The following is a 23,891-nucleotide window of genomic DNA, read 5'->3' on the forward strand; positions in this document are numbered from 1 at the left end:
CTTCCTCTCCCGTTTTAGTGAGAGCTGTTTCACCCCTTTATAGCGTGGAAATGCCCTGATTCTGCTTACCTCCAATGCTGCGCCCTGTTGTGGGGTTCCTCTGTTCTTCTGGACTCGTTTTTATGTCCCCTTGAGGAGTCCTGTATGCTTCGGTCAGGAGAGATCGAGCAGCTGCTCCTTACTCTGCCGCCATCTTAACCGGAAGAGAGCCTAAAACCTCTCTTAAATAGATATCCTACCACTCATTCTTGACCTTTGAGTTGACTTAAGAGTTTAACTAGAGGGTCTACTTTAAAAAAAGAAAGCCTATTAATCTTAAGACTAAGTACAAAAGGCATACTTTTTGTAAGCATTAGAACCATAACGCATTTTGCCTCTTAGATGATATAGAATATACATGCATATAAGCAGGATGGAACTATAGTTGTGATTTTCCTTTCTCTTACTCATATTTCTACAGTTTATCAATGTTTTAATTAAACTATTTAGTAGCTTCTTTAATATATCTTTCTGGCAGTTGCAAGTGCTAGATTAATATTTTTCTAGCACCATGATCTCTGGGATGAATACTCAGGTCAGAACTGTACCACTAGCTAGTCAGTGAGCAAGAAAGAGCCATGGCTCTGGAGTAGAGATTATGAATTCAAATCCCACTTCTGATGCTTATTACTTATATGACCTTTGGCAAGTCATTTAATAGCCTTATTGGGTCTAAGTTTCTTCATCCATTAAATGAGATAAAATGACCTCTTTGGTCCCTTCCAACTCTAGATCTATAATCTTAGTATCCCCCTAGATTTGGGAACTGACCAGATTTCTGTTGATATCTTTTATCATTCAGTCAATCATCATACTTAATCAGTATATTCAAGAGCATTTATTAAATACCAATTATATTCTTGGCTTCATTCTAGGTACTGAGGAATACATAAAAGAGCAAAGAAAAAGACCCTGCTTTAAAGAAGCTTGCATTTTACTGGTGTAGACAATAGGTTTATAGATATGTACATTTATACTCTCTCTATATATGTACTTATACATATAATGATGACAAAGTCAATACACTATGGTTAAATCCAAGGTGGTTAGAGAAGGAAGACATACCAGAAATTGGAGTTGCATCAGAAAAGGGTTCTTTCACATGTAAAACCAGTCGAATTGCACATTGGCTATGGGAGGGGACCAAGAGAAGGGGAGAGAAAAAACATGAATCATGGAAAAATTTTCTAATTAATCAACTAAATAAAATTTAAAAAAAGAAAAAAAAAAGGGGTTCTTGAAAGATGTGGTATGTGAGCTCTGCTTTCAAGGATGAGATGGATTCTTTGAGCCAAGGGTGAGGGAGCAGAGCATTACATGCTTGGGAGATAATGGCCAGGGAAAAAGGCAGAAAGCACAAGAGATGGAAGTCATACATGAAGAATAGAGAGAAGCATTTTTTTCAGCTGTTATCCTAATCATTAGAGCTATAAAGACAAGAGTGAAACCATATCTGCCCTGATGAGCTTGCAATCTAGTTGTAAGAGACAATACTTACAGATTCATACAAGACAAATAAAAGATCTTATGTGGAGGGAAGCATTAGCCACTCAGGGGAGGATCACAAAGGCATCATGTAGAAGGTAGCCCTGGAGTTGTGTAATAGAGCAAATTATGGCTCTTGAGAGACAGAAGTGAGGAGGGAGCACAAAAAGCATGGAGTCAGGAAGGCAATGGTGGGAAACAGCAAGAAATCTACCCTGCCTGGACAACATTGTATATAAAGTAGAACACTATGTAAGGAAGCTAGAAAGGAAATTTGGAATCAGGTTGTGAGGGACTTTAAGTGCTCAGCAGAAGAGTTTGCATTTTATTCTAATAATTACAGGGAGCCACTGAAGTTTATTGAGTAAGGGGGAGAGGGACATAGACCTGAGGTTTGTGAATAATCATGTTGGCAGCTTGTGTGGAGGATATATTACAGTGGGAAGAGAATTAAGGCAGGGAGACCAGTTAGGAAACTATTGCAGTAGTCTGGGTGAGAGATAATGAGCACTTAAATGAGGCAGGAGTTGTATTGGCGGAAAGAAGAGGATGGGCATGGGAAATGTTTTAGAAGTGACAAAATGTGGTGATTAAGTAAATCCAAAGGACGAGTGAGTATTATAAAAGTCATGGATAAGACTGAAGTTGTAAATTTGTACCTGGGAGTTTTAGGTGTGCTTGACAGAAATAGAGTATTTCAGAAAAGGGTTGGGTTTTGAGAAAAGTTAATAGTTTCAGTTTTGGACATGTTAAATTTGAGATATCTACAGAACATCCAGTTTTTAATGTTCAAAAGTTAAAGAGTCATGACAAGGTCAGGGGAGATACTAGGGCTGGATAGATAGATCTAAGAGCCAGTTGAAATAGAGATGATAATTAAACCCACAGAGGCTAATGAGATCATCAAGAGAAAGAAGTTTCAAGGAGAGGATGTGGGATAAAGGTCCCAGGGGTCTATTCGCAGTTAGGGGCATGATATGGATGAACATTCAAACAGGGAGAAAGGGTCCAATAGATAGGAGGAGGTCCAAGAAAGAGAAGTGTAATGAAAACCCTGAGAGGGGAGAATATCTAGGAGGAGGGAATGGTGAATAATGCCAAATGAGGCAGAGATGTCAAAAATAGTAAGAATTGAGTAAAAGCTATCAGACTTGATCATTAATAGGATGGTTTCATCTCAGTGATGAGAGAAGCCAGGAACCAGATTGTAAAAGGCTGAGAAGTGATGAGAAGAAAAGAAATGGAGATAATAGCTGTAGATAGCTTTTTCCCCTCTAAGAATCTGGCTGAGAAATAAGGGAAAAATACAGTATGGTAGATGAAGAGAATAGTGGAAAGACCTAGTAATTTTTTTCAGATCTAATTTGAATGGCTATGTAAGTTGAATGCAGATGAATTCCATTTCAATATTTTCAAATAGACCAAGGGTGAATACACCATGATGTCCAGGATTATTTTTAGGGGACACCAAGGGGAAAATCTTTGGAACAGAATTCCTCATGTAGATTATCTGTTAAACTTACTTCTAAATTCCAGACTTCCCTGTTAATTGTGATTTTCTGATGGAGAGATGGTCATTATTTTGGAAAAACTTGGAGGTTTGAGCCCTCCTCTTCCCTATGGGATCCCTTAGCTAACCCTTGGGATCAATATCTCATTCTCTCTCTCCAAAGAGACGTGGGAAAGATATGGAAAGAATAGAATGGTGCCGGAAACATAGAACATAGTAGTACCTGGAAACATGTGAGAAAGTTACAACTATACATGTGGATCAAGGGATTTGATAAGCTAGGGAAGCAAATACCTGACAAACAGTTAATTTCAAAAAAGTAGAAAATATAGGAAATTTAGAAATTAAATTGTGGGAAAGTTTTTCATTCTTATTAAAGTTTTTGATTAATTCATTCTTTGTTTATATCCACCTTGAAGGAGACACCATGTACATAATTTTATTTTCTTAGCATACCCCTATTTATAACTATTTTCTTTTCTTTTCCTACTTTCACCTTTTAGGTCTGTTTTCTTTTTGTACTCTCTCTCTCTATTTCTGATGACTGTCTATGGAGTTCATTGTTCTCTTTCTCTATTGAGAAGATGTCCCTAAGGGGTTTTCATTTTGCAAAATGACTGCATTTAGAGATAATTTGCTAAACCATTTGTTTTCACATAGAGGAAGTGATGCTGGCTGAAGAAAACAAAAATTCTGGAACATCAGCTTTGGAAGGTAAGAAAATGCTCAAATTGGCTCATTGCATTTATTCCCTTCCATCTAATTGCATATTCTCTTGATTATAAAGAAAAGAAGGAACCAAAGAAAGAAAGATATATCCTAGGACTTCAGAAAGTTCATCTGTCATATGGTCCCTGGTACTCTAGAATGAAGGGAATCAATTCACAGGAAAATCTGAATGCCACATAAAATATTGAGAATCGAAGCCAAGAGATATTGTATTCTAGAGGGCATGATATATCAGAAGTACTAGGACTGAAGCTCAGACTGTGTAATGAGCATGTAAAATGCACAGGCCATGGTGATACCACATAGGTTGAGGCTACCTTTTAACAGCGTGACTTGCCTTTTGATCATTTCACACCGAGTGACCGGTATTGATCCTGAAATCCTGAAGATGAACACACAGATTGGTGATACTACTATGCTAGTTGTATATAAATTAAACTTTATAGAAGCGAGATTCTAGAGTGCTGGGCAAGGAATAAAGGACTCCTTTTGCTGTAGAGATCCTAATTCTGAAACCCTTATGTTATACTCATAGTTGCTTCAAGAGAGATGGTAGATGATAACCTACCATAGGAATGGAAACTGAAAAAATTTCATGTTAGAGAGAACTAAGCATATGGATAGAAAGATTGAACATGGGTCAATTAGAGATTGCTTGATGATATCATGGTCTGAATTTAGACAGGGTATTGTGACTATACTACATGGTCATTTAATAGATTTCTTTCTCCTTTGAACGCAGTGCTCCGAAGGGCAACCATTAAAAGGAGTCGCACTGAAGCCATGACTCGTGACTCAAGTGATGAACATTGTGTTGACATCTCCTCTGTGGGTGAGTTGAATCACATTGTGCCTTATTATCCTCTCAAACTTCAGTGAAAAGAAAGATCTTATCTTTGAGAGACACATTGAGAGAAAAGCTAAAGGGAAACCAAACCATGTGGGGATAGACAGATGGGTAACCCCGTAGGGTTTTTGCATCTACTAAGTGAAAATGATTTAAAGATAATATACAGGACACCATCATTGAGAAATAGAATTTATATTGTTATTTGGTAATTTTTCAGGTAAGACTGACTTTTCGTGACTCCATTTGGGGTTTTCTTGGCAAAGATACTGAAGTGTTGGCCATTTCCTTCTCCAGTTCATTTTACAGATGAGGAAACTGAGGCAAAGTTAAGTGACTTGCCAAGGATATAAGATTGCATATTGACCCTTAAATAAGGTTGGTAATATAGCAGTTTGTTGTAAATGCTTCTCCTTGTCCTAAGGGCAATATGACTACCCTCAGACCTGGAGCTCTGAGGAATGCAATCTGACTTCTTGATATTAATAACAATAGGTCAATTAAAGTTGATAACTAGGATTGGGTAAGGAGTGGAGGGCTAGGAGTTTCCCTGGGCTAATAAGTACCTATCTGTCCCAGAACCCACTGACCTGCAAAGGTCTCTTTGGCATCCAGCAATGTTGGAGCTACACTATCTCCTTCTCTGTCTAATTTCCCCAACCTTCCTGTCTAACTGCCCTAGTCTGAGCCCATCCGAAATAGTCTTTGATGAAGTTTGAGATATAGCAGCTGGATCAGCAGTCTAGTAACAAGAGTGATCTAGTCAGCAAATAGTTCAGGTTGAGTTTGCAGAGGTAAATTAGCGGACTGAATCAGTCAAGATGGTAATTTCTGTCTTCTCAGGAGTCAGTAGAAATCTCTAGGATGAGGAACTTGCTGGCTGGGATCTCTCAGGACTGAAGTAGGAGATTATCAAGGATCACACAGTGGATTAGAGGAGAGCCAAGTCCCCGAGCTGTGACTGTCTCACTACTCTCTCCCTCTCTCCTCTCCAGGCTGGAAGTTAATCACCTCAGAACCCTCTCAGAGAATTCTGAGATTCCCTCCTACACATTCTATCTTTTGCAATCAGCAAACTCCTGTATCTTGACTCTGCCAATCTCCATTTTGCCCAAATTCCTTTCTTTCAAGGGTCACACAACCAATAAGTATTTGAGGCTGAACTTAAACTTAGATCATCCTAACTCCAGGCCAGGCACTCTATTCACTGTACCACCTACCTGCTCTAGAGAAATATAATATATCAGGGCTAATAATGCAATCCAAATTCTACCTACAAATTAGGCCCTAACATATATTAATCCCTTAAGGGTATGAGCCCTCCCATATTGATATGTTTATGAAAGCCCTGCTATGGAGAATATTCAACATGAAGACACTAAAACAATGATCATTCCTAGGCCAATGAAGTCCTGAAGTCAATTTGTTTTTAGCCAGAGAAAACAACCAAGTGGGGTAGCAAGGTGGCACAGTGAATAGAGCACCAGGCCTGGAGTTGGGAAGATCAGAGTTCAAATAATCCAGCTTTAGACATTTAGTAGCTATTTGACTCTGGGCAAGTCACTTAATACCGTCGACCTCAGTTTCTTCATCTGTAAAGTGAGGTGGTGAAGGAAATGGCAAAACACACAAAGCAAAATCTTTGCTAAGAAAATCCAAAATGGGGTCTAGAAGATTTGGACATGGCTGAACAACAATAACAATAAAGTAGCACTAGGAGATAATATTAAAACTGTTATAATTGATTGAGTCATTTTCCTAGAGTTCTTTCCCAGTCCATACTAGAAAATCTGTCCAATGGGCAAGTTTTTCTACCTCATTAAATTAGGAAAAGCTATTACTTCATAGATGAGAGAGACAGACAGAGAGAAAACCATTGGGCATTTGCCCTGGATAAAGAATGACAAGATGGGGGGAAGCAAATATTCATGTATCAATCATCAATAAACATTTACTAAGTATCTAATATAAAACAGGCACCATGATAAGCGCTTATCCATTCACCTAGCTATCCCTTCATCTAGCCATCCATTCATTTCTTAATCATTTTTTGGCACTTACATAGTGAGAAACACTGCAAAGAATAATAGAATGGGAAGACTTGTTTCTTTGCTTCAAATTAATTGCAAACCCATGAGAGAGGAAATGTACTCACTAACATGAAGTAATCTAAATGCATTAGAAAGTCAAAAAGCTAAATCAACAGGACATTGGATAAAATGTGCCTGGTTGGTATATGGAGAGAGTGTTGATGAAGGAGTCATAGATGACGTCAGGGTTTCAAGCATGACTAATAAGAAGAATCATAAAATTAATACCTCTCAGAGTTAGAGTGGGCTTTATAGATCATCAATTCTTCTTAATGAACAGAAATCCCTTTGACAATACATTACATTTGTGGTAGGAACAGTACCCTGACCTCTCCTCCCATGCAAGTTAGGTTAGTTGTTCTTTTTTTTTTTCTTAAAAGATATGGAGAACTTCCTTGGGACTTGATTGGCTGACTTTAGACAATACTTCATCTTGTGGGTACAAAAAAAGCATCCATAATGAGTTCCATTGAGTGTTCTGAAGCTTGGTTGGTGGATCACAATGAGTAACTTTGGCAAGGGAATTTTACATAGCTGAATCAACTCCAAGTGTTCCCAATGCCTGTCCTTGTTGAATATCTTTCTCCTGAACTGTCTGAGTAAATCTTTTGTCGGTGTTGGTGTTAATTATTAAGGACCTAGGAGTGCCTTATTTTGTTCTAGTATCAAACCTAGACTACTAGGGGACTTGCCTGAGCCAAGCTCAGCCCAGAACATAAATGTAAATAATAATACAGGCTCTATTTGAAGAACTCCAGGGATAAAGAATTATTTAAGGTTAATTGTATTATGTTAAAGGAAGGTTTAACTAATTCTATTTGGCTCCACAGGGCAGAGCTAGGAATTCACTGGTAATCGTAGAGAAATATTTAGGCTTAGTGCAAAGAAACTTGACTAACAAAGAGCTGTCTTAAAATGGAACAGTAAGAAGTAATACGTTTCATTTTTCTAGAATTCTTCAAGTAAGGAGGAAACATGAAACATTTATAATAGCTCTGGATCTGGAGTCAGAAAATCTGGTCTCAAATCCTGACTCTGCCAAGTCTGTGTCCTTTAGCAAATCATTGAATCCCTCTAAGTCTCAGTTTCTTCATCTGTAAAAAGAATGTTTGGATTAGTTATCCTCTGAAGTTCCTCCCATCATAAAAGAAAAGGATGGATAAGTACTTCTTAGAACTATTATAAAAGAGATTTATTTTTAGGGATAGATTGAACCATATGTTGGTCCTTAGATGAAGCATAGTCTCTCTGGGACCATGCCCCTTTTCCTCCTTTTCTTCTCTGGTGCAACTGGGTGCCAAACCAGAAGTGAACCAATACAGCTGCTGAGTCCCTGAGCTCTGAGGGACAGGATCTGCCATATATTCAACTAATCACAAAACCTCAAAACTTGATCCCCTCTTTGTGTTTATTGGAGCTGGGAGTTAGTGGAGCAGCTTTATATGTCTTGCATCTGTCAACTTTCAATCTTGATGTCAGTTGGGACAGATAGAATAATCCAGAGCCTTGGAACAAACTGAATCTCACTGATCAGTACAAGCTACTCAGTTAACGTGGATTATAGAGAACAGAAAAAAGAAGGCCCAGAATTCTAAATGAAAATTATCTTTTTTCAACTGCAGAGAATGAAGATCTTACAAAAGCCATCTGCCCAATTCTACACATAATTAGAAAATGTTAGAGTTTTCCCTCATGTTCCATGAAATCATGTTGGGTTTAACAGATGAATAAAGATGTAAAATTTGAAAACAACAAAAGAACTCTTTGGGCTCTGAGGTCCCTTCTAATTTCAAGATTCTGTGAATGGTGCCATTAACCTAAATATGAAAGTGAAAAGAAGGTTGTATGGGGAATATGATGATTCTTTTTCAGCTTGAATATGAAGTTCCATCTGAGTGGAGACATGTAGTTGTAAATTTAGAACTAGAATCCCCTCCCTTCCCTCAAAAAAGAAAGAGAGATTTTGGAAGTCTTGCTTAGAGGTTTTCAGCCTCCCACAGAGTGTTTCTGGATGCCCATAGAAGTGACATGAGTGGCTACCCCTCATCTCTTTTAAGCCAAAAAGAAAACTCAAAGTTATAGGAATGGATAGAATTGCTGAGAATATATATATAGGAAGGAGAAGCTGAGGACAGAGATTTAGAGAATGCATTATTTCAGGGTAGTTTTTTAAAAGAAGAGGAAGAAAAGTCAGTAAAGGAAACTATGGAACAATAAAAAAGAAGAAAAGCACGGCACATGGAAAGGTGAGAAATGTCCAGGGACCTGGAGTTAGAGGTGAGAATACATCTCAAGAAGAGATTGTCAACCATGTTAAATGCTTCAGAGAGGTCAAGAGAGAATGAAGACTGAGGAAATAATCTTGGATTAAACAGTTAAGAGATTTATTTGAGATTCATATGAAGGAGGCAGCTGGGTAGCTCAGTGGATTGAGGGCCAGACCTAGAGACGGGAGGTCATGGGTTCAGATCCGGCCTCAGACACTTCCCGGCTGTGTGACCCTGGTCAAGTCACTTGACCCCCATTGCCTACCCTTACCATTCTTCCACCTGTAAGTCAATACGCAGAAGTTAAGGGTTTAAAATAATAATAATAAAAAAAGAGAGATTCATATCAAGCTTGTGAGGTAGATAATCCAGGTATTACTATCCTCATATTAGTCATTTTTCAGTCATACCTGAGTCTTCATGAGCCCATTTGAGGTTGTATTAACAGAGATACTGGAGTGGTTTGCCATTTCCTTCTCCAGCCCATTTTACAGATGAGGAAATTGAGGCAAACTAGGTTAAGTGACTTTCCAGCTAGTAAGTGTTTGAGGCCAGATTTGAAGTCAGAAAGGCAAGTTTTCCTAACTCCAAGCCTGACATTCTGTCCATTATACTTCACTAAAATTAAGGTCCACAAGTAAAATGTCCTTATGGACAACATAGCCTCTAAGAGAATGGGGGGATAGGACGTTCAAATCAAAGCTGTCCTGACTCCAAATCTTGGATGATATCCACTATGACCTTACTTTCTCAAAACTACTTGAAATGAAAACATTACAGTTTTCAGGTAACAGAGGAGCCCCAAGTTATTCTTCTTACACCATCATTTTTTCTTTCTCCTAGAGACATTATGGCACAATAGGTAGAGAGTACTAGATTAGAGACAGGAAGACTCTCTTCGGTTCTCACTCTGAAACTTAGTAGATCTATAGGCAGGTCACTAAAATTCTCTGAGTCTCAATTTCTAGATCAAGAACCTTATTGTCATAAGGTTCAAATGAGCTAATGCCCATAATATATGTCACAGACTTAAGTGATACATAAATGTCAGTCGTCATTCTTTTATTCTTCTTATTTGTTCTTCTTTCAGGTACTCCTCTTGCTCGTGCCAGTATAAAAAGTACTAAAGTAGATGGAGCCTCTTATTTCCGGCACAAGGAGCGACTTCTGCGAATCTCCATTCGTCATATGGTCAAATCCCAAGTGTTTTACTGGATGGTCTTGAGTGTAGTAGCTCTCAACACTGCCTGTGTGGCTATTGTCCATCACAACCAGCCCCTGTGGCTCACTCACCTCCTCTGTAAGTACAACATGTCTGAATGCTGCAGAGTATTGACTTTTGGATGTATTAACAGAAGAACTCAATATGGACCAAAATCTGCCCAGTCCAGTATTCTATCTCTATCAGTGACTATGTATAAATGGAGATTTTGAACCTTGGACTGCATCCCTCATACATCTCTCCTACACCTCCACGTTTGCATGGTCATGTTATTGTTTTATAGTTGGCTGTAACTCTTCCCTCTTCCTCTCTTTTGCTCTTGGGAGTGGGCTGGTTAGTACCTTTTAGTTAGCTTTTTATGTCAGTTTTATTATTAATAAAAATTTAAATATATAATTTTTAGTATTTTGTATATTAATTTTTATCTCTGCAACACCAAAGAACATTGTGGGAGGGGAGAAGATATTTACCCTCACGATGTTGTCTGTGAGGGCATAGCTTTATCCTGAATGCTGCCAACTCTGTCTACCAATTAATCAGCAAAACTATTTCCTGTTTGTGTTTGTTAGATGCTGCTGCATCTTCCAAATAGCATAGTGCCTTTCTTGAACAACTCAATATTCCAAATATCTGTGATCTCATCCATGATTCAAATCAAGATCTTTCCATGCCTAGACAAACAATTCAATGAGCTACTAAGGACACAAAATTTATCTCTTGATTATCAACTCTTTGATGATGAACCTTTCCATAATTAACTTACTCTTTAGCAACAGACATAAAGTTCTGTTGACTTAAGGATCCACAATTGAATCTTTATCAGCTTGGTAGGAACTATTAGAAGTTGTATTCTACTTGCATAGCCTTTAAAGCACCTAGAATCTTTGCCATCACTGGATGATGCCCAAGTATGTACTTCACCATAGGAATCATTTTAATAAGATACTAATTTTTTAAAATCCTCACCTTCTGTCTTAGAATCAATACTGTGTATTGGTTCCAAAGCAGAAGAGTGGTGAGGACTAGGCAATGGGGGTCAAGTGACTTACTTGTCCAAGGTCACACAGCTAGGAAGTATCTGAGACCAGATTTGGACCTAGGACCTCCCATCTTTGTGTCTGTTTCTCAATCCACTGAGCCACCCAGCTTCCCCCTTAATATGATACTAATGCTGGAAGTAGTAGACACCAAAAACTACTAGGGGAAATATGTGAGGGAAAAGATGCACCTTCAAATAGTATAATGTAGGCGACTACTTATGGAACCTATTGGTAAGGTAAGTCTGATTGCAGTGGTAAGTATTAGAAAAACTTCTTTAGGTCAAACTGCTAAACAACCTTCCCTACTTCTGTTCTAAAAGTTCAGGGTCTAATGATCAATCTACTTGTTAGATAAGAGAAAATTTAGCTATTTATTGTCCCTTGAGCTCAACTCTTATTAGAAATTCCTCAGATGCAAATAGAGCCATAGGACTGGCAGGAACCTAAGACAAGTCCTGTTTGTGTTAATGTTATTAAAGATTCATTCATTGGGTGGGAATATTGCTCATTTGTGGCCATAGAAGCAATATTTATATTTGTGGATAAAGAAAGAGATATTACCCATGTGTGTAATGTCACTTATTTTAATAATTTCAGACTATGCAGAGTTTTTGTTTCTGGGACTCTTCCTCTTAGAAATGGCCCTAAAGATGTATGGCATGGGGCCACGCCTTTATTTTCATTCTTCCTTCAATTGCTTTGATTTTGGGGTAAGTGCCTTCGAAATTTGTCTGTTTTCTTTTCATAAATGTCCGTATTGTGGATGGGTGGTATGGAGCATGGACAATTGAATTCATGACATGAAACGAACAGTTAATTGCTAATAGGGGCTTGAATTAGAATCGATAAATCAACCATTTTATTTTTGAACCATTAACCATTAAATTTTGGGACTAGGAGTGAGAAGAGAGTAAAATATTGTAGAGGGAACCATGGATGGTGTTTTATATGTTTGAGTAAAAGAATACAAAATTTACAAAATTAGTTTCTTGGGCAAATTCAGTTTTGAAATAGGATGAGGAGAGGGATCTTAGGAACTGTCCATTGAAGAAAAGAGAAACTCAATGACTTTGACTATTATAGACGGAGGCCACAAGATATTGTAAAGTCATTGATTGGGGGAAAAGGGCTAGAGGAAGTATCTTCTGTTAATTTTCTATTTTAAATAATTATTCAGTCAATCAATAAATTTGTCAATTTATTATCATATTATATAAATTTGTCAAAAAATAAAATCAGTCAACTAATAAATAAACATTTATTAAATCCCTATGATTTTTTCTGGCATTTTATTAGGGCAATATGAGGCCTTTGGAGTTTTATGAATAAGGGAATGGCATGAATAGATCAGCACTTAAGGAAAATCACTTTGACAATAGTGTGGAAGATAGATTGTAATGGGAAGAGATTTGAGGCAGAGAAGCTATTGCTGTGGTCTGAGTGGGTGACAGGTGATAAGAGCCTGAAGTCAGGATAGTCTGTGTGAGTAGAGAGAAATTGGATGTGGGAGATGTAGAGGTAGGAAAAACAAGAGTTGGCAAATGTTTTGTGATCATTGCAAAACTTAACTTACAATATTGGCAGGATGGGAATGGTGAGAGAAAGTAAGGAGTTGAGGATAATGTGGAATTCATAATCCAAGAAGACTGGAAGAATGATGTAGCTTCTACAGAAATAGGAAAATTTGGAAGAGGAATGGATTTTGGAGAAAAGATAATGAGTTCTATTTTGGATATACCGAGTTTGAGATGTCTCTAGGACATCGAGTTCAAAATGTACAATAGATATTTGGTAATATGGTATCACTGCCCTCTCCACAGTTACCAATGTTCTCTTAATTCCCAAAGCTAATAACCTTTTACTCAATTCTTGTCTTTTTTTTGACATCTTTGCATCATGTGAAACTGTTCATAACCTTTTCCTCCTGAGCACTCTTTCCTTTCTATATTTTCATGCAGTTGCTCTCTTCTGGTTATCTTTCTATCCAAAGCTATTTCTCAGTATCTGATGCAGGTTCTTCATTCATGTCACACCCAGTCACTATGGATGTCCCCTGTGGATCTGTGTGGGGTCTCTTCTGCCTTTGCTCTATGCTGTTTTACTTGGGGATCTTATTTTTCAGCTTCAAACAGCTTAATTATTATCTCTATGTAGATGATTCTTTATGCATATGTATATATGTATGTATAAACATGTGGCAGCTAGATGGCACAGTAGATGGAGCAGTGGGCTTGGAATCAGGAAGACTCCTCCATGAGTTGAAATCCAGCTTCAGACACTAGGTATATGATTTTGGGCAAGTGATTTAACTCTGTTTGCCTCAGTTTCTTCATCTACAAAATAAACTGGAAAAGGATATGGCAAACCATTCCACGTTCTTTGCCAAAAATACCCCAAATGGGTTCACACAGAGTCAGACAGGACTAAAAATGACTATATTGTAACAAAAAACATAAATACATATCTATCTATCTGTCTATCTATCTATCTATCTATCTATCTATCTATCTATCTATCTATCTATCTAGTTCAAGTCTCTCTCCTAAGTTCATGTCCTACATCACTAGCTGCCCCTTGGACATCTCAGATGTCCCTTAGGCATCTCAAGCTTAACATGTTCAAAACATCGTCTTTTCACTTAAACATTCTCCTCTTTTTGAGCTTCCCGATTAATATTGCAAACATAGTCATGCTCTTGATCACTGAGGCCCACAACCTTGATATAAACCTCAGTTCCTCAGTTTCACTTAGTCCAAAAATTCAACAAGTTGACAAATCTTGTCATTTCTACATTCTCAATGTTTTTCTTATACCTTTCCCCCTCTCTTCTCACACAGGCTCCTGATACTACTGCCTTAAGTCTCTTCTCTTTCTAATCTGTTCTCCACTCAGTCGCCTAGGTGATTTTTTTTCCTAAATGGAGTTCTAACCCTGCTCAAAGAACTCCCAGGATTCTCTATTACTTCCAGGATGAAATAGAAACTGCTCTGTTTAGAATAGAAAGCTCTCCATAAGGTGACACCTTTCTATCTTCCCAGTCTTCATACACTTTACTCAACTCTACATACTCTGTGATCCATTTACACTGGCCAACAGACTATTCATTGAACATAATAATCCTTCTTTATGCCTTTGTTTTGTGTCTCCCAAGCTTAGAATTCTCTGCCCCCAATCTCTGCCTCTTAGTTTCTCTGTCTTCCTTACGTACAAAACTTAAATCCCACTTTCTTCAGAAAGTCTTTCCCGATCCTACCAGCTGCTAGTGCCTCCTTCTCTAAGATTAGTTTCTATCTACTTACATGTTTCTAGTTACTTATCTCTTGACTCCATCATCAGAAGGTAAACAGAGTCAAGGACTGTTTTGTGCCATTCTTTCACCCCATTATTAGTGCTAAATGTAGCACTAACACCTGATTGGGATAGTCCATCTGCAACTTAGAATTCCTGAGTTCCAGAAATCCAAGTCTCAACCATGATTACAGGCATGCATCTCCATGCCTAGTGTAAATAAGCTTTTTGAAGAAAAGAAATAGGATTACTCAATCTAGAGAAGAGAAAGCTGAGGAGATAAAGGAGGTGATAGGTTAGACTATATATTTTTTCACTAACTATAGTCAAAAGGAAATTAATTTTATACTGCAGGCATAAAGGATGGGTGATGGGAAGCCTTTTCCAGCAGAAAGGAGAGTTTGATGTCACAAATGATTTCCTAATGAAAGAGTTTAAAATTTATTTTTTGTTTTTCCCTTCTATGACCTTTACAAATAGGATAAATCTGTCCATTTCTAGTGATGCAGTAATGCTGGAATGTATTGTTTCCCTTATGAATGTTGAGGTTTCCGTGGCTTCCTGTTGGATACCTGTATTCACTCCATCCTCCTCCCTACTCTTATCAAGGAAGTTTTATTTTTGTTTTTCTTTTCCTCTCAGGTCACTGTGGGAAGTATCTTTGAAGTGGTTTGGGCCATCTTTAGACCTGGCACCTCTTTCGGAATCAGTGTCTTGAGGGCTCTCCGACTTCTAAGAATATTTAAGGTTACTAAGTAAGTGGCTGGAATTTTGAAACTTACCTGCCTTTGATGTTGAAATTCCTTATTCCTTCCTGCAGATTCATATTGTTTGTGTTCCTCTGTATATACTAATTTGACCAATTTCTAGCACTTCGGAGACTCAGTCAGGGATGAGTGACCTCACAAAAGAGGATCAGGGAAAATTCCCAGGCCAAATCCCTAGACAGAATTCCCAAGGATGCCTGAATTTTGTTCTTTTCTCCACTATGGAAAAGCTTGCAAAGTACAGTTCATTTCACAAACTCTGGTCTGTGACTGGGGGAAGGGTAGAGTGTTGTGGGTAGTAATGTTGCCTGTTATCTTTCAGGTACTGGGCATCCCTACGGAACTTGGTGGTCTCATTGATGAGCTCCATGAAATCCATTATCAGCTTACTCTTCCTCCTCTTCCTTTTCATTGTCGTCTTTGCTCTGTTGGGAATGCAGCTCTTTGGAGGCAGGTAAGCTCCTACAAGCTTCCTAGATAAAAGAACCCCACAGTTCTATGTCACAATTATCCTTTTACATATTGATAATAATTATTATAGTAATTCATTTTATATAGTAGTGCTTTAAAGTTCACAAAGCATTTTATTTTTTTATCATATACTTATTCACACGTATTATACATTATTTGCATTTGTTTGAATATATCTTTATTCTCATAATCCTAGGAGATAAATACTATTATTGTCCCTATTTTACCTATAAGAAAACTAAGGAATAAAGTGGATAAGGGACTTACCTAGGGTCACACAGTATAGACTCTGAGACAAAATTCCACTGGATCTATAATCTGTGACTTCAGCTGATAATATAATATAATTTAATATAATGTAATATAATATACAGAAATATGTATGTATATAGAGATATATGTTTATATATGTGTGTCTCTATATATACATGGACTCCTTATATATACACATAGATAGATATATCCACATATATATATATCTAGAAATATATAAATAGCCATATATGGAGAGGAGGGAGTGTCTTATGGTCTTATTATAATGAAAGGATTTACTCCTACTTTACTCCCCATTTACTCTTACTTTGCTCATATCACCAAAAATTAAATTATAAGATACCAGATGAGAAAATATTGATGGATCAGTACAAATCCATTATCACTGCTGGAAATATTACAAGTGCTTATGATAATAGGAGGCAGTAGTGCCATCTTTGCAATTCGGCTGAAAGTGGATTATTATTAGGTCTTGATAGGAAAAAAGAAGAACATATTGAAGAAGGCATAGGAAATGGGGAAGGGGGTAGAACTTAGAATATAAACAGTGAGGTTTGGATTGGTTCCAGAGGTTTCATGTCATTCTGCTTCTCTGATTTCTCTTTTCAGGTTTAATTTTAATGATGGAACTCCTTCAGCAAACTTTGACACCTTCCCTGCAGCCATTATGACAGTATTCCAGGTATGAAACCAAGGGAAGACTACAGAAAGTAAGCAATTTGAATCAAGGTGGCGGGGGGAGGAAGAGGGAATAGAAACAGGGTTATCTTGAATTATACTCTTAAGGAATTATATTTCTTTTAGACCTTCAGAAAGGCTGCCATTCCTTTTTTGAAACTCTGGCTTCCTCTCTTTCTTCCTCTTTTAGGGCATTGATCATCCTTCCTTAATCAGTCATAATCATTATAAAGATATTTTAAATTTCAACCAAATTCTTCCCCTGAGGAATTTATGGTATGATGGAAATAATGCTGGAATAGGACTCAGGAGTCCTTAATTTCAGCCTCAGCTTTGTCACTTATATACCTTGAGAAAAATTGCATTGTCTCATTGATTCTCAGTTTCCTCATCTGTAAAATAAGAAAATTAGGACATATGATCCTTAAAGTGCTTTCCAGCTCTAGAATCTACCTCTTTTATCTTCTCAGTTTTACTGTGAGGTATGAAGGTGTCTTGGTTATAGTACAATGTATCATTCCAAGGGCTCAGATAAACAAATCATTATAAAACTTCTAACATCTTCTTAGGTCAAAGCAATTCCTAAAATAGAAAACAAAAAGGCAGTCTAAGGAGGTAAAAGTCTCCAGTGAGGATATTAATAGTGGTTGGCAAGAAAGTTCCCTGGCATTTCGAGACCTTTCTGTCAAAATACTAAAATTATTTTTATATCCTCCTTACCCAAAGGTTCCGTAGCTAGATCCTAGATCAATCTACCCAGGCGCAAAGTTAACTTGAATTCAATATTAATGCCATTGCTTCTTGGCTCATAACATTTCTGGTTGGTGGTGTGGAAGAGGGGAGGTTAACTCAAGTGTTCTCAGTTTCACAGATATCCTCATCCACAATGGAAATGACACATTTTATCCCAATTTCACCAATAGGAAAACTAAAGTACCACTATATTAAGTAATTTGTCCAAAGGACAGCTAGATGGGACATTGGATGAAATGCCAGGTCAGGAGTCAGGAAGACATATCTTCCTGAATTCAAATCTGTCCTCAGATACTTGTTAGCTACGTGACCCTGGGTAAGACACTTATCCCTCTTTGCCTCAGTTTCCTCATCTCTATAATTAACTGAAGTAGTAAATGGTGAACTACTTCAGGATCTTTACTAAGAAAGCCCAAAATAGGGTCACAAAGAGTTGAATATCTAAAAACAACTCAACAAAAACCAGTATCATAGTTGACCAGCCATGGTGATAAGACTAGTACCAAGACCTCTTGAGATTTAGCTAAGAACGTTTTTTTCTCTTAGAAAATGCTGCCTCAGGATCTACAGGTTTATCAACTTCATTCATGACAAAAATTAGAATAATAATCAATTCTATATATGCATGTGTGGGATTCTTATAACAACATGGCAGCGATGGGAAAGTAAAGATGTCTGGGGCTTAGTATTATTCTCTGTTTTCAGACAACTGTTCTATACTTGAGCCTTCTAGTTCCTGGCATGACAAAGGAGAATTTTGAGGATGGGGAGAGAGGGTAATCAATCTGTGTGAGAAGGATTAATGTGCAAATGGAACCCTATTTTAGAATCCTACAGTTGGAAGGGAACTTAATGTCCATCTGGTCTATCCCATACCTGAAAAAGAATCCCCCCTACATTGTATCCAACAAATAATTAAGTAGCTTCTGCTTAAAGATTTCTAATGAGGAATATCTTACTATCTCCAGAGGCCATCCATTCCAACTATGGAGAATTCTAATCTATAGAAATATTTTCCTGACATTAAGCCTAAATTTGTCTCTTCACAGCTTCTTCCATCCATTGCTCCTAGTTCTATCCCTTGGAGCCAAATTGATTAAATCTAATTTCTCTTTCTTGAAGTAGTTTCTTGAATGCAACTATCATGTCCACTGCTCCTTTCTCTTTACCAAATAAACACCCATAATTCATTTAATCAATTTTATATGATATAGGATCCAAAAGTCCTTCTTCATGCTGGTGACCCTCTTATAAATGGGTCTTTTTAATTTTTTTAATCTAATTCTCCCTATCTAGTCCAGGCTTGAAAGTGACCAGTAAAGAATATGATTCCATTTCTGATAGACAAAAGAGCTTTGGTTTGTTCTATTTCTCATCTGGGCTGGTTTGTCTCTCCACTGCTCCCATTGTGATGTCAGACATAGTGTGGACTCCCATTTGGCTTAACCTACTGCAGCTTAGGATTCTTGAGCAGAAGCTGTCCTCCTGCCTCATCCTCCCCAATAGCCACATCAAGGATAGATGAGTCATCAATCTTGTTCATATCCTTTTGGCAGTGTGGTGGAGCACAATGACTTTTTTAGAATAAGGTTTTTAAATGCATAAAATAAAATTCATAGGATTACAAAGAAAACCAATTATATTAGTTTAAATATTAAAATTTAAGTTATTCTTTACAAAATAACATATATTATCTCATTTGATCCTCTCAACAATCTTGGGGGAGTAGTTAATGCCATGATCCCCTTTTACAGATTAACAAATGGATGAATGAAGCATTTATCAAATTTTATTGAGTGCAATGCACTGTGCTGAGCACTGGTGATACAAATAGAAAAGTAAGACAATCCCTGATCTCAAGGAGCTCACATTCCAATGAGAGATACAACACCTTTAGAAGGTTTCAGCTATAAATTAGATTAAAGAGTCCCATTGTCTTTAGAGTACAATTGCAAAGTAGATATTAATGCCTATTCTTCAATTTCATTATTTAATGTTAGTATTTCCAGTGCCCTTTGGTTCAGGGTCCTGGGCTGTCCCCATCAGGATTGGAAAGGTGACAGTAGTCAAGGTGGTTTGACTTTCCTGGCACATACTGCCTTTTGTCTCTCCCTCTGCTGCTTCAGCTAGGCTGACTTAACTGCCCTGTGTGTGGCAGTTGGTTTGATGAGAAAAGTGAGGCAGATAGAGGGTAAATGACTTGACCAGGGTCACATAGCTAATAAGTATCTGAGACCAGATTTGAACTCAAGTCTTCTCAGCTAAAATAAAGCTTTCTATCCACTATGCCACACAATTGTCACCTGTTGAAATAGTTATCAAAATATTTTTAAAAAATTATTATATGGCAATATATCTAGTGGCCATTCTAATACCTGTAGTCATTTAAAAATAACAATAAATAAATACCATTTTGTGATATCTACAACAACTGTAATGTGATATTAAAATATTTGTAATTTCTACTCATGGGTATTGCTGATCCTATCATGCTACGTTGCCTACATTCATAATTGAAAGAAGTACTTGATTTTAGCTAGAGATTCATGAAAATAAAGATGTAATTTCTGTTCTCATCCAAGTTTACAGTTCACCCTGAAATCTATCCATGGATTCCTAGACTCCAAGTTAAGGAACCTGCCTTAGAAGGAGACAAAACAAAAGGATAGTGGATGTTAAAGTTTGTCTGAGTTGTTTTCATTGGATCTTTACCATCGGCCACCCTGTGTGTTTAACCTTGCCACTCTTGGCTTTGTCCAGATTTTGACAGGTGAGGACTGGAATGAGGTCATGTATAATGGGATCCGCTCCCAGGGTGGAGTCAGCTCCGGTATGTGGTCTGCTATCTACTTCATCGTGCTCACTCTCTTTGGGAACTGTATCCTTTCTTCTGAGTTTGATGTTTTTTACTTGTTTGCATTATGATGAGTAAGAGCTCATAGAGGTGATGTGAAGACTTTACTACTATCTATCCAAGCCAAATTAATCCATTTTTATTTCAATCTTCTCTCTGCCCAAAACTGGACTGTGCATGGAGGTAAATACAAGAGGAATCTATTCAAAAAGGGAAGATAAAAGAATAAGTATTTTTATATAACACCTACTACTTGCCAAACATCATACTAAGCATTTTAAAGATATTATCACTTAATTTTTGGAAATTTAGTTCACCAAAAATGCATTACCTATTCCTGTGCCTAATCTTTTTTATTGTTCAGTCATTTTAATCCTGTCCAGCTCTTCATGATCTCATTTGGAGTTTTCTTGGCAAAGATACTGGAATGGTTTGATATTTCCTTCTCAGGTTTATTTTCTAGATAAGGAAACAAAGACAAACAGGGTTAAATGACTTGTCCAGGATCACACAGCTAGTGTTTAAAACCAGACTTGAACTCACTAAGATGAATTTTCCTAATTCCGAGCCCAGTACTCTATCCACTGCCCAAGAGCTAAACTCTGGGCTACACCAATAAATAAGACACAACCTCTACCTTCAAGGGAACTTATAATTTAGTAAGAGAGAAAAGAAAAGAGGATAAAGTAAAAATAAAACCAGAAGAAAGACCAGTTCCTGCTTCCCTCACATCTGATCCCCAGAACCAGTCTTATCTAACTAATGTTTTCTTTCATTCTCTCTTAGAAATTCAAACCCCAGTCCTGGAGAGTAGGAGTTTGTATCTTCTTTAGAACTATGCCAAGTAGACATTCAGTATGGCTTAATGGAAAGAGTATTGGACTTGGAATAGTCGAGATCTAGGTTCAAATCTTGCCTTTGACACTTATTAACTGTGTTACCATGAGCAAATCGTTTAACCTTAAAGAACCTTAGTTTCTTATCTGCAAAAATGGGGCTAATACTACTTACATTATTTACTTTGCAAGATGACTATGATGAAAGTATTTTGCAAACTTTAAAACCTTACACAAGTGTGAATTATTATCATTAGTTTCAGTCAGTAGAAGTATAACATGGGAGCAGCTGGGTAGCTCAGTGGATTGAGAGCCAGGCCTAGAGATGGGAGGTCCTTAGGTTCAAATCTGGCCTCAGATTCTTCTTAGCTGGGTGACCCTGGGCAAGTCACTTAACCCCCATTGCCTAGCCCTTACCATTCTTCTGCCTTAGAACCAATATACAATATTGATTCCAAGATGGAAGGTAAGAATTTTTTTAAAGTATATCATGATTTATCATGATTTCTGCAAAAGAATGTTGCTTTTGCTTATCAACTGTATTACATTTGTTAAGAGAATCAATTTTTGATTATTGTAATCTTCATCTCTAATATCCATGGTAGGATGAATTTCAATGGAGTCTCTTCTGCTCTTAATTTTTACAAACTTAGAAAAAAATTGTAGTCACCAAAGAAAAATATTTCTCTATACCAGTGATTCCCAAAGTGGGCGCCACCGCAGTGATGGCCACACTTTTTTTGTATTACATTCTATTCTGAGTCCAATAAATAGTTTCATAATTTCCAGGGGGTGCTAAGTAATATTTTTTCTGGAAAGGGAGCGGGAGGCCAGAAAAGTTTGGGAGCCATTGCTCTATACCTACAGTTAATAAGCAATGCATCTTCAAATCCATATTCAAAATCATTTTCTGCAGTTTAGAGACTAACATATAGGCTCTGAGCATTGACATTTGCAAGTTAGATAAGACAGCTTAGTATTGTTGTTTTAACTTAATTGTTGTTCTCTACCTTTCTCCCTAGAGGGAAAATGGGCTATAAAGTAGCCTTCCCTTTGCATGGATACAAAAATACACTTGCATCTTTGTACCAACAATACCAAAAGTTTTATTAAACTTGTAGGTATAGAAAACAGTTGAAAAATAGGACTTATGTTTGGATGGAGAGAGGACACTACATTGGGAAAAGAACATCGGGCATGTAATAACCCTTCTGAATTGTGTGTGTGTGTGTGTGTGTGTGTGTGTGTGTGTGTGTGTGTATGTGTCGGGTTAGGTTTGATGTTATTTTTTTTAACATGGAAGATACTGGTTAGCTGAGAACAGAAAAGAACAAAAAAAGAAGTTATCCTTAACAGTGGTTAAAGTTGATCAGCAATGAAGTGTTTTAGTTACTGAGGAGGTTGTTGGAACTCACAAATTCAGGGTGATGTTACTTATTTCCCATCTTTAAATTAAAGATTACATTTATCCACTCATTTTCTATGGTTATCATTCCGAATCTGATCTTGTGATGAGTCCATAGCAATCTCAGTATCTCTTGAATTGTCTGGGTGGCGTGAGCTTCATGTTGTTGTTATGTCCGCTGCAATGGTTAGCTTTAAAAATGGGGATGAAGATGATGATTTTTTTTTTGCCATAGAAGAGAGGCTTGGCATCCTCCCCATTCCCTCTAGTTTCATAGTTCTTTATGATGACTGAGAATTGAAGAGAAAGTTATTTGGAGGCAGGAATTAGCCAACCTCCTGTTAAAGTCTGGTTCTGGACTCTCCTCGGTAATCCTGCTGCTTTCCTAACTTAGAAAGACTAGGGGAGTCTCATCTCATTTTGTTTCGTTGTTGTAGGCTGTTCAACCTAACTGTGCTCGCCCCACCAAATACTCCTCTTTAAAAAAAAGTTATTTATCCTTAACATCTTCCAGACACCCTACTGAATGTGTTTTTGGCCATCGCTGTTGACAATTTGGCCAATGCTCAGGAGCTGACAAAGGTAAGGATTGTCTGTCTTCAAGGACTCTACTGTCCCACAGTGCCAACTTGTGGTCCTTTGGTAGCTAGGACGGTATTGGTTAACTACAATGTATGACACATCAACTTCTACTTCTCACTATTACAAGTTTCTTTCCTTTTTAAGTATCTGTCCTGATTCAAAGAAGTATAGGGTATGGATACGTTGGAGATTTACTCATATTGCAGAAATTCTCTCCAGTTGATTCATTCATCACATCAGTCTGAGCTGAGGAAAATCTCTTCTCTCCTTTGAGTTGGCTTCTCCTCTCTCAATCCTAAACCATATCGTTAGAGGTGGACGCAAGTCATGGTAAATAGCTACACTTTTTGCCAACAATTTCCAAAAGTTTTGGGATATAAATGAATATTTAAGGGGAAAGGCTTCCACTTGCAGGCTATGATGGTTAAAAGACTAAACTTTTTCCCCTTATCCAACTCTCACATCAGACAGAAGAGAAATGGAAAATGAAATGACCAAATATATAAAGCAGAGCTGAGTTTTTTTTGTTGTTGTTCGATGTTCTATGTAAACCAGGGCAAGATGGGTGCTATGGACTAGGTTCCTGTAGTCTACTAGCTGCTCTAGCTTCCGGTTTGCAGTCATGCAGTTCCATGCCAGTCCATTCCCTCTGGCCCGCCCAATCACATATCTGCCTTCATTCATATTCTGCTACAACATGGGGTTTTAGCTCATTTTGATTTCCTTGCTTTCTTTCACAGGGGAAAGCACCCAGT

General features: G+C 37.5%; 1 protein-coding gene across 3 annotated transcripts in view; it reads left to right on the plus strand.

The window, feature by feature from the left end:
- Window positions 1-23,891, plus strand: part of CACNA1E (calcium voltage-gated channel subunit alpha1 E) — a 446,383-nt gene that overhangs the window by 320,753 nt on the left and 101,739 nt on the right. For all 3 annotated transcript variants that reach the window (XM_044676249.1, XM_044676250.1, XM_044676251.1), the window contains exons 9-17: window positions 3,695-3,748; window positions 4,506-4,595; window positions 10,058-10,267; window positions 11,827-11,939; window positions 15,160-15,272; window positions 15,607-15,738; window positions 16,638-16,710; window positions 20,220-20,337; window positions 23,069-23,136. In XM_044676249.1, the coding sequence (XP_044532184.1) occupies window positions 3,695-3,748; window positions 4,506-4,595; window positions 10,058-10,267; window positions 11,827-11,939; window positions 15,160-15,272; window positions 15,607-15,738; window positions 16,638-16,710; window positions 20,220-20,337; window positions 23,069-23,136 (971 nt within the window). The remainder of the gene's footprint in view (window positions 1-3,694; window positions 3,749-4,505; window positions 4,596-10,057; window positions 10,268-11,826; window positions 11,940-15,159; window positions 15,273-15,606; window positions 15,739-16,637; window positions 16,711-20,219; window positions 20,338-23,068; window positions 23,137-23,891) is intronic.

Source organism: Gracilinanus agilis, chromosome 4 (assembly GCF_016433145.1).
Source record: "Gracilinanus agilis isolate LMUSP501 chromosome 4, AgileGrace, whole genome shotgun sequence".
Taxonomy (NCBI): Eukaryota; Metazoa; Chordata; class Mammalia; order Didelphimorphia; family Didelphidae; genus Gracilinanus; species Gracilinanus agilis.